Genomic DNA, 11,263 nt, shown 5'->3' with positions numbered 1-11,263 from the left:
CACACAAAACAAGTGCTTGTGTGTGAGACAAGCATGCCCAGCACAACAAACTGTCATTCCTAGATGAGGCTGTTGACTTAGGATACATTTCCACATCCAGAAACACCCTTTTTTATGCCGCTGGTGTACATTACGTACTTTTCTTCCACCGACTGTGTGAAGTCAAATGTCCTTGTTGGAAGTGAGAAAATGCACAGAATTACAGCCATGTTCCTTTTTCACCAGAACTGCAAAGGGTGAGGTATGGCCCACAGTGACTCTGTGAAAAGGTCCACCACCCTTAGAAAAGGCAACATCCCTTCTGTGCTACGGACAACTTGTAAATGGCTTTGCCACAAAGCTTCTGGGCTTTATAGGCTGTTGATGGGTCCAGTACGAAGTAATATGTAAAATTCCTTTTTGTGGAAATCTGTTTTACCTGAAGAATATAGATTCCAAACAAAACCAAAACACGTACTAACAGTTCTGGGAAAAGTATTTACCATTAATTTCTTGGGCCAAAAATTACACACAGGGAAAGAAATTACACATTTTGAGGCTGACTCCCTTGGGAATCCCTAAATCAACTTTTTTTTTTATATTTATAGAGTAATTGGTCTAATTACAAATGGATTTGTCCAAGTGGGTCTCTGAATTGGTGGTCAGTGAAGGCAACGGATACAATCAGGAGGAAGCACCTGGTTTGGGGAGTGAAAAGCCCAATTAAACTCTGCCTCCACTCACTGACCCGCAATCCCAGCCCCTCACAGCCTGACAATATTCGCCTCTCACGGAAAAATGACAACGTATTGGTTAAATGTTTTCTGGAACGCCTACACTTCAGTTAAAACTACAGTATCCAGTTAAAACTATACTATTTACAAATGAGTAAATACGCCTCGGGGCTCACAGCATGCCTGCAAGACACAAATATACAAAGTGATGGCAAGCTTATTGCAAGTCCTCTTAAAGTAACAGGAAATTTTGGTGCAAAAAGGCAGATGAAAATACAGGCCATAAATTGTAAAGGAGCCATACTCTGAGGAAGGCATTATTTGAAAAGCACTGTTCTATCCAAGAGGGAGTCACAGACATTAAAAATAAAATATTTGATATTCTACACTATATTACAAAAATAAATATATCCATCAATAAATAGTTAAGAAGCCTAGAAACTTTTACATGAATATTTTGGTTGTTGGCTGTCAAAGTCCCTCTGCTACACTCCTTCTCGAGAGTCATTTAGGTGTATCAACTTCAGTGATGATAATTCTTCCATAAAAGAGTAAAAAAGACTGGTATGGCATGCAGCCAAGGTCTACGACCAGAGAGGACATTTAGTGACTCCTACTTCCTAAGGATCTGACAACTTCATGGCTTCGTGTTAATGCAGTGATGGAGGAGAGGTGCAGACATGCTGCAAGGCGCCTGATTGTGGGGGGGGGGGCTCCCCTATTTATAGTTTATGGCTTTGCATTTCTTGATGAAAAAAATGCAACTAGCAACATTTGGAGAACCAATATGTGGCTTTCGGTACTCTTTTTCCCTAGCGAGGAAATCAATCATAGAAATGCATGTTTATGTCTGGCCTGTAGTATAAGGACAAACATCTGGGATACACAGCCTAACCACTGACAGCCTAGATGTTCACACGTCTTTAACAGAAGAGTGATTATAAACGCTTGCCACAAGGTTTTCCCCAAAACCTGGCCGTGTCGGCAGAGAGCACGCAGAAAGCAGGGTCTGGCACATCCTAGTGTCCTAACATCAGCCTGCTAATAACAGTGGGTGCCAGGGCCTGCCCACGTGTCTCCTGAGAGCAGCCTGCTCCGTTTTCAGGAATCTTGCAAGCCGCTTGATATCACATGGGTAGCCTGAAAGAGGCTCTGGTGAGAGTATTTACACCATTGAAATCTACACATCAAGAGGACTGGCCCTAAAGCATTTACCAGCACATCAGTGTCATATATATTTTACACAGAAAGAAGATTTTGCTTGATTTTTATCTAACCAGAACTATCCTGCTCAGCTGAGGTTTTACTTTATGTCTATTATAGACAGTGTCCTTTAGAAAGGAGAAGCAGGACGTAGAGTGAGTACACAGTGTGTACCATGGATATAAAGGATGCATCACACCGCACTGAGGGCTCTAAGTGTGGCTCTCCAAAGGCTGTTACACACACACACACACACACACATGCACTCATGCACACCATTTTATATGGAGGCTCTTTCGTAAATGAATGATTCTGAGTTGTGTGGCCATCTCAAATTGTCAATCACTGTATGTTCACTGATGGTCAAAACTGCACTTTTGTGGGGCAGTGAATTCCCAGGATCTGCCCTCTGGACATCAGTGGACAGTGGATGTACAGAGCAGATGTCCAAATTGGGCAAAATGTCCTTCAAAATAGCTTCCCTTACCTCTATTTTCTAGTGCAATATGAGTTTATAACCCCAAGAGGTTTGCGAAAAGGAAGCTGATGGTTTCCCAGGGTAAAAAAAAATGCAGGACTTCATAAGGAAGCGTTCAACGGGGTGAATGGGGGACAATGTACTGGAAACTGCATTCCTAGAAGTGTGAACCATCAGTGTCAGATGCCTGGAGGAGTCAAAAACAGTTTGAGAACTGCACTGCTCTGGTTCTTCCTGCACAAAGCCCATGATCTTGCATCGATGGTGGTGCTGGGGGCTGCTAAGATCAGAGCTAAGATCAGAGCCAGAGTCTCCATGTCCTTCCAACTAACCAACTGCCGGCAAACCCATTAGACCATCCTCATCAAGAATGCTTCCCAGTCCCTTAGTCCTGGTCAGTTCCAAACTGGAAAGACTGCTGCAGAATGGGAGGACTGGGAAGCCTCCCATGGGGCAAACTTGATTTCAAAATTGGGGCTTAGCTTTGGAGTCATTTGCGTGTGTGTCTATTTATTAATTCATTTATTTAGAAGTATCCTTTTAGACCCTGGTTTGGTTTTTTTTTTTTTTTTCCTCTTATACTTAGGTGTTCTTCATGAACAAAACATTTCATAAAGAATCTTACCAGAATAAAATCAAATTAAATATTGGGAGGAAATCTAGACATTAGAGCACTAACTCCACTCACCGTGACAGCAAATGCTTTCAGGTGTCCCCTCCCAACCCACAGCAAGGGCAATGAAGGCCAGTGAAGACAGGGAACACAGGAGTGAGAGAAGGATACGAGGCACTGGGGCAAGAGAGAAAGAGGGAAAGAGAGAGGTGGAAAGAAGCAAAAGCAGAGCTGCAGAGGCGAGAGAAAAATATGAAGAATTGAAGCAAAATATTAAGAAGAGTCCAACAGACAGATCCCTTCTGATTTTCCTCCTCTTGGTCTCGGGTAATTTTATTTTGTCCAAAAGATTTAATTCTGCAGTTAAAACTGTTTATAATTTTACACACGCATCCTAGGATAGCATCTGTATCCTTTCCCCTCCTCCCCTGCGAGTGCCCTCCCCGCCTCCTCTACCCTCTGCAGCGGTGAAGGCCAACACACCGGGCCTTGCGATCCTATTACCTCAGGAACGTCCTGAAGGCCCCTCTGTTTTCTTTTCTTGACCAGGTGCTGCCCTCTAGAGCGCAGTGGTGCTCCGTGGGCTCATCCTTTGCTATGGTAGCTTCAGGCCACTGCCTCTGGAAACCATCTGGTTTCTGTATTAAATAACCCCTCCCCTCAAACATGCAGCATCCTTTACCTGGTCCTGCTGCTCTGAGCATTGGCACAAACTCAACTGATAAATGCTACACCTACATATCCAACAGTATTTGGGAAATGTAATGCTTCCTAGGTGGGTGAAATTCTTGGTGCTAATTATCTTGACATAAATCCTACTCAGAGAAGAGTTGACTGAGAACGTACCATTGGTTTTTAATATATACACATTTGATTGAGTCATGCACACGTGTGAGTATAATCCACCTCTATGGAACCGAAAGAGCTTTATGAGTTTGTCTATGTACACATATACATACACAAATATCTACCATCTGACACGCTCTTTCTGCTTGGGGCTTGCTGTTTTCAAATTGACCTACAGGACAATTAGGGGGGCTTGCCCCTTGCTATTGGAAATGGCATTGCCAGGAAATGGCAAGTCCAAAGAAAAACAGATTGGAAGGGATGAGACTGTATTAGCAAAATATGCATTTCGTACAACAAACTGACCTGCCCATTTCCGTAAGGCAGCAAGCCTCTATGATCTGTACACTCTTATTAAATAATCTCATTAAATAGGAACACAAAATATACACATTTACAGTTATTAAATAAGCACAGGACTCCTCTTCTATCTACAGCCGCATTCGGAGACTGCCATGCCTTCATATTTGAACTTGTAGGTGACGACGCCCTTGTCTAAATAGAGGATGGAGATGGGCTCTAGTTTGGTGGGCACACAGCAGGCTTTGGAAGCCTTTTGGGAATTCTTGAGGTGGACCAAGGCCTGGATAATTGCATGCTTTGTGGGTGTGAGATGCTCTGCCAGGGGGTAGTTGCAAACCCCACGGCATTCGTAGGCTTCGTATCCAGGTGGGGCGATGATCCAAGAGTCCCAGCCAATCTCCTTGAAGTCAATGTAGAGCGGGGTCCTCTTACAGTAGTTTCCTTTAGCGTTCCTTCTGATGCGGGCAGTGGAGTCATAGATGATGTTTGACCTCATCTGCAGCAAAGCTTCTTCTCCCGGCCCACTGGAATAACCGTCCAGGCCCAAGTGGTCAAACTCCAGTAGTTGCTCATGGGCGATCATTTCATTCAGTTCCTCCTTCCGCTCCTTCTCGCTGCTCTGGTCATCAGAAAACACGACAAGCAAGGGGACATGCTTATTCCGGGCACTGGTGTCTATTTCCAATTGTCCCCTGCTAGCATCCTCGGCTCCGTCGTGTCTGCTCTCGATGTGGACCTCCAGCTGGTGGGTGGATGAGCCTGACTTTTGCCAACGTCTAATGGCATCGGTGACATCAAAAGTCTCCCACTCACTGTTGGTTCCATAGATCTCCCCCGACACCAAGACCAGCATGCTTCTTTCACCCTCAATGTCCCCTCTGCTCTCAAGTACCTCAAAAATGGTAATTTTCCGGTCTACTCCATCATATATCATGCGATCTCTTTGCACCAGTGTGTACAACCTGAGTTCGGCCATGATAACCTCTTCATGGTGAGGAATGGACACATTGAAGAGGAGAGGGTATTTTCGGAGCCCGTTAAAACTGGCTGGCTGGGAAAACAGATCTGAAAAACAAAAATCAGATTTGTAGTATGTCACAGAGGAAAACAGATGCTTATTTATGCAATAGGAGGGCCTATCTGTGCGGGAAGCTTGATACAGAGGAATGAGGGGGAGGATCAATGAAAACAAACACAATGTGAGATTTCTCCGACAGAAAATACTGAAAGGTCAATGGTAGAATGCTAAACTGACTTAAGCTGCCAAGATTAAGACAGAAAGTGGCTGCCTAATGAATGGGAGAACACTCTCTCAGCCTTGCTTGCATAGCTTATCGGCCACAGAATTACAGAGCTGGGAGGGACCCTGGAGATTGTGCAGGCAAGCCCCCAATTTTCCTAACCAGTACAGAGCCATCAATGGAACATGGGGAGGTTGCTCTTTTTCGGAAGCTTTTCAGGGATGAGCACTTCGTGGCTCATCTTTGCATTCATATTTGCATTCATAATAGGTGAAGATTCCCCACATGGTTGGCTGAGCACTGGTCTTCCTAAAAGACCTCCACGTAGATCGGAGGTTGGTAAACTATAGCCCGTGGGCCATATTGGGCCTGCTTCCTATTTCTGGAAATAAAGGATCAGGGGAGCACAGCGTGGCCCATTTATTTCTGTGTTGTCAATGGCTACTGTTGCAATACAATGTCAGAACTGCGACAGCACATGGCCCACAAAACCTAAAATATTTACCATCTGTCTGGCCCTTTACACAAAGAGTTTGCTGACTCCTTCTCTAGACACCAAAGTCTGACAAGGTCAACAAAATAGCCATAAACCAAGGGGGTCACAGCAGTTGAATTTTGGGTGTGTGGTCAACAAGGAGGAATGGGAGAAAACGAACCTTGGGATAGATTGGTTGCTTTAGTCTTGTACCCTTAGCGGCTGGCATGGAGTTTGGCACATAAGAATCACTCAGAATGTTTATGAAATAAATTGTTACAGGTCCTTTAGTCTCAGAAGCACACCTCCAGATATTATCATGTTGACTTCCTATCTGAGAATTTTATAGGAGCCCAAAGCTCTTGTATACTTGCCCCTGGTAATACATGACTACAAAATATCCCTGAAGGCTTTTGTCATCCATCAAAGGGTTCCATGACACCAGAGTGCTAAAGACCACCAACTGAGGGGTTCTTTGTCATCTTTGGCAGTGTTTTCCCAACTGTATACCCGATTCATTATTTTAGTAGGGTCCCTGTTCCAGATTGTACTCTTTAATATTTTTCTTTATATGATTATTTTTATACTTACTATCTCTTTTAGGCCTGTCCTAAGGAACAACATTCATGAAATGAGGGCATTGAGGTGATTGTCATGTGGATTTTTTTTCTGATCCACATTAATTATTTCACATGATTCGTAGGTTTCTCTGTGAAGGGTACCACTTAAAATCATCTCATACTCTGCCAGTGGGAAATACTGGCCAATGAGATGAATTGAAACACTAGCATGACCCTTAAAACTAGCTATAACCAGTTCTTACCCTCTTGATCTAGTCATAGTTCCCATTCATCCCCTACAGTGCATGGAACATTGTAATTGAACAATTGATATTTGTAGAAAGGTTCAAGAAACCATAAACCTGCCTAGTTAGGGTAGACAGGTATCTTCACCATTTGCCAAAACACTCCTTTGCCTTGCTGTACACCACACCTCTGGAGATGTGCTTCTGACTCTGAGAAAGCCTCCTCTCCTCCCCTCCACCTCTCTAGCTGTGATCCCTCCTTGTGGGACTTTCCCTTCTTCACCTCCCTATCTAGAAGTTTACTGCCTTCTGGGTCACTTGAATATTTACTCTTTTTTTTTTAAGTTTTTATTTAAATTCTAGTTAGTTAACATCTAGTGTAATATTGGTTTCAGGTGTAGAATTTAGTGATTCCAATATTTACTCTCTATATCTCTCCTTTGAGCTTTGCCATTTCAGTTTTCTTTTTATGAATGGGTCTTCCCAACCAGATTGTCATCATGCTGGCAGAAAGCCCAGCTTAAACTCCTTCTATGCCCCCGAGCTACCACGATACCTTAAACAGAGGCAATGTGTCCAAAGTATTAACTAGTTGATGGTTCTGGACATCAAATCAAATTGATTTATGGGCATGGCATAGGTCCTTAATACATCAAGTAACTTGGGAGTTGACCCCTCTTATAAGAAAAAAGAGACTTGACTCTCGTAGGACAGGGAGCATGAGAAAACCAAAAGTGGGGGAGTAGACTGGTTGCTCTGTCCATGAGAAAAGTGCAAAATAAAAGCTCATGGTAGTGGGAGGAAGGGATTAATTACAAAGAAGCACAAGGAGACTTTTAGTGGTGATGAATATGTTCACTATCTTGATAGTGGTAATGGTTTCAGTGGATGTTTATATATGCCAAAACCTGTCAAATTATACACTTCAAATAATGCAGGTTATTGTATGTCAATTATACATCAATAAAGTTGTTAAAAAAAATAAGTTCACTGTGCAAATATACAAAGTATTATATGGAGGTGTTGTGTTCTAGGCAAGGGAACTGATGTTATTGAGCATATTTAAATGTGCCAGTGTTTTGCAAACACTTTCATTTAGTTCCTACAATGACCATTTATTGCTATTGTGTTCGTTTTACACCAGAAGAAATCAAGCTTCAATGCGGAGGACTGACTTCCCCAAGATGACAGAGTGAGGTCAGAAGTGGTAGGAATTAAAGTCATGGTTTTTCTACTTTAGAGGTGCATTTGTTTTCCCCTGATCAGTTAGATTTGGAAGAGGGGTTTTTTTGGTTTTGGTTTGGGGGGGCAGGGCGGGCTTGGTTATTGTCTCCAAGGCAGCTGCACTGTGCAGACCCAAAGAGTCAAAAGAGAGACAGGAACAACCATTAGAGTCAGCCCGGTGCAGGATTCATGTCCTCAGGGCTGCGCATTCCACCCGCAGAGCAGCAGAGATGTGGGCAGCTGGGTGGCCACAGACAGATCCGCTCCCGCTTTCACTGGTCTCCGGTATTAAGACCCCCTGGAGGCGCCTGGGTGGCTCAGTTGTTAAGCGTCTGCCTTCGACTCTGGTCATGGTCCCAGGGTCCTGGGATCGAGCCCCGCATCGGGCTCCCTGCTCAGTGGGAAGCCTGCTTCTCCCTCTCCCACTCACCCTGCGTGTGTTCCCTCTCTCGCTGTGTCTCTCTCTGTCAAATAAATGGATAAAATCTTAAAAAAAAAAAAGACCATCTGTAAACTGCACTTCCTGACCTGCATCATGCAAATCCTCCATGGGAGAAGTGAGAACTAAAAAAACTCCTGTTTTCCCTGGGTATGTGAACATTTTCCCACCTATGCTCTGAACCAGGCACCCAGGGCTCAGTGCTCAGAAGTGCTAGGAAGGGTGCCCTTGGAAGGAGGCCATTTATTTTCAGTTCAGACTCACCCCCAAAAGGAATCTGTAATTTCAGTTTGCCATTTCCATTATGTTACTAAATGTTACTGAGTAACATTTCCAATGTGTTACTGAATACCTAAAAATTTGGCAGTTATCTAAATTTTAAAGGCAAATGGTATCTTCAGGACTGATCAGTACCCACTCCACATTTCCTCTAATGCCTAGAATTTAAGGAATTCCTTAGTAATAACTAATGTTTGTTCAGCAATTCATAGTAAATGCAATGCTTTCTTACTTATAACCTCTTAGAAATCTCTCAGTTGTGTCACGTAGGTATATTATCCCCAATTTACAGATGAGAAAACAGGTTCAGAGAAATTAAGCTAATTATCCACAACCACTAAGTCAATCCTGCCTCAAAATTCCAAATCCCAAGCTATTTCTTTGCTACCACCTTTCTGCTTTTAAGAACAGCTGGTCAACATCAATCAAAACCCTCTTTTGTACCCTGTTAATGACAATGGTAAATATTAAAGAATTCATTTCTTTGGATCCACATCTTTTACCATGCATATTAGGAAAAAATATATATTTTGGCCTACTAGCACCATATTAAATAAAAGATTAACTTGCTAGGTCATTACATTTAGTCATTGAATAAAGCTGAGGGAGCTAACATCATTTTCCTGCTGATATTTAAAGCTTGCACATTGCTATACATAAAGACACTGAAATAAGCTGGATCATTAACTGGGCCATGCATACGTCCTGGACATTATAAACAGTAATTTAAGGATGTACACGTCACATACACACAACAGTTCTTTTATACAAGTTTTCATCCTGTCTGAATATTTCTTAAATAAGGTCAGGAAATGGAACCACATTAAAAGTTTGAGTGAAGCACAAGTCACGATTTTTGGGTTTTGTCTATTTTCATTCTAAGTAGAAGTTGACAGATTTTTTTAGTCAATTAAAAGACAAAGGGAAACTGAGACCTATCTGGAAAATAACAGACAAAGGTATAGTGGTACCCCAACATTAATTTCTTGTATTACTTGCAGTTCAAATTAAGAAATTTTAAAGACCAAATTATGATGTCAAAATGGTAGACACTTTATGACTTTGAATTAAAAGATATTCTTAAGTACCTTTTAATAACATTTGGGAAATGACCATGAAAATGGTATAGACCAAAATGTGCATTGTTTTTGAGTATCTGTGTACATACACCCTTACATAGATGTATTCACCCTTATCTATGTTATTTCCATGCATTGTAAATTAACTTCTCACTCCTTGAAAAAATCCAAGCCAAATTCATCAATAAAATGTAAACTTACCTTCATTCTTGAAACTCCTAATAATGTTGGCCGATGGCATGGAGGTCCGATCTGTTGCGAATTTGTTGTAGAGTTCCAACATGTACTCGGGTGGGTCCACCTTGGCCGAATCCTGCGAAGGGATGTCAGATAGGTTCAGTGTCTTGAGAAATTCATTTTTCATGCTCTGCAGCAATGTATTAAAGTCGACACCATCTTGCTCTGAGAAGACATCGTCGAAGAGGGGCATATCTTCTTCCAGAGGCGACTGCTCCAGGCTCATGATGGGGCTGCCAGAAACCGAGTGAGCCACCAGGCAGAAGAGAGCGCACAGCTGCAGGGCCAGAGAACCCATGACTCTGCTCAAGCCCCCAGGCCAACCCAGGAAGGTTTAGCTCTCCTGGGCTCTAAGTGGCAGTTTTATCTTGTGGAGCGTTAATGTCTCGTGTCACTGGAGACAAGTTTGGAAACTCTTCGCCTCTCTCCCCCTCCCCCCCACCTCTCTTCCTCTCCCCCCAAAAGTCAGGTTGCAGTAATTGGATAACGAAATCCCCTATAGGGGCCTAGCCTTTCTTATCTCCCTAGTGTAAACTTGTGCACCAGATTTTGTTTCTATCTCGCGATCCTTTTTTCTTTTAATGAGCATTTTATAAACATTTCCACATTCTGACACTGGCTAAGAGATAGGACAATTTTCTCCTTGCAGAAGCTCTGCTTCTCTTCCTTTCAATTCACTTCCTTTCGGCAGGAATGCCTAAATTCTGCTTTTATGTGGTTCGCTTTCACACATGCATAGAATAGATACTAAGAATCAGCGCAATACACATCATGGCACCACGTATTATTAATTCAAGTGCTGGGGCTTCCATCTTCACATCAACAGTTCTGAAGAAAGACCAAATATCCAAAAGCTCCAAGTTAAGTTAATAGACATAAATGCAGTTCTATAAATTTCTAGAAGCTTACATTTTTAGAAACAGGGAAGTATAAACTTCGTGGTCAAGGGCCTTTTTCATACAGATTTGATCTGGCTAAGTGGCTTTTGAAAAATAGGGTGAGTGTTTAATTATAATAGCAACTCAAATTTATTAGGTGCTTTCCTATAAGCAGGCGTTGTGCTAAGTGCTTTACATCTCTCACCAAATGTGCTCCCTATAAGAACCCTGTTATTATGCCCGTCGCACATATGGGTCACTAAGGGTTGGTAACTAGCCAGAGGTCACAGAGTCACAAAGTGATAGAGTCAGGATTTGAACCGAGGCATTCTGACTCTTACGAAAAGGAAAAAACAATCAGACTTTTAAACAAGTGTTCCCCGAGACTGGGTCAAGGGCAGAGGTGCTGAAAGGCTAAGTCTCAGCCTAACCCTTCCCCAGAGAGTCCAC

The 11,263-nt window shown here is 42.6% G+C and overlaps 1 protein-coding gene across 1 annotated transcript; it reads right to left on the bottom strand.

Annotated features, from left to right (window-relative positions):
- Nucleotides 1-3,792: 3,792 nt before the first annotated feature.
- Nucleotides 3,793-10,302, bottom strand: BMP10 (bone morphogenetic protein 10). The gene is made up of 2 exons (XM_035001392.1): nt 9,900-10,302; nt 3,793-5,221 (listed from the first exon to the last, which is right to left on the bottom strand). The coding sequence occupies exons 1-2, from the start codon at nt 10,231-10,233 to the stop codon at nt 4,281-4,283; spliced, it is 1,275 nt and encodes a 424-aa protein (XP_034857283.1). The 5' UTR covers nt 10,234-10,302; the 3' UTR covers nt 3,793-4,280.
- Nucleotides 10,303-11,263: the final 961 nt, after the last annotated feature.

This window comes from Mirounga leonina, unplaced genomic scaffold (genome assembly GCF_011800145.1).
Source record: "Mirounga leonina isolate KUSES-001 unplaced genomic scaffold, KU_Mleo_1.0 Mir_125, whole genome shotgun sequence".
NCBI classification, from domain to species: domain Eukaryota; kingdom Metazoa; phylum Chordata; class Mammalia; order Carnivora; family Phocidae; genus Mirounga; species Mirounga leonina.
The sequence above is the reverse complement of the archived record's forward strand: the minus strand, read 5'-3'. Positions and strand labels throughout refer to the sequence as shown.

Excerpts from the sequence above, each read along its gene's own strand:
- BMP10 (XM_035001392.1), bottom strand. The coding sequence starts at position 10,233 with ATGGGTTCTCTGGCCCTGCAGCTGTGCGCTCTCTTCTGCCTGGTGGCT. Across the intron at positions 5,222-9,899 it reads TAGGAGTTTCAAGAATGAAG|ATCTGTTTTCCCAGCCAGCC; the intron begins GTAAGTTTACAT and ends TTTGTTTTTCAG.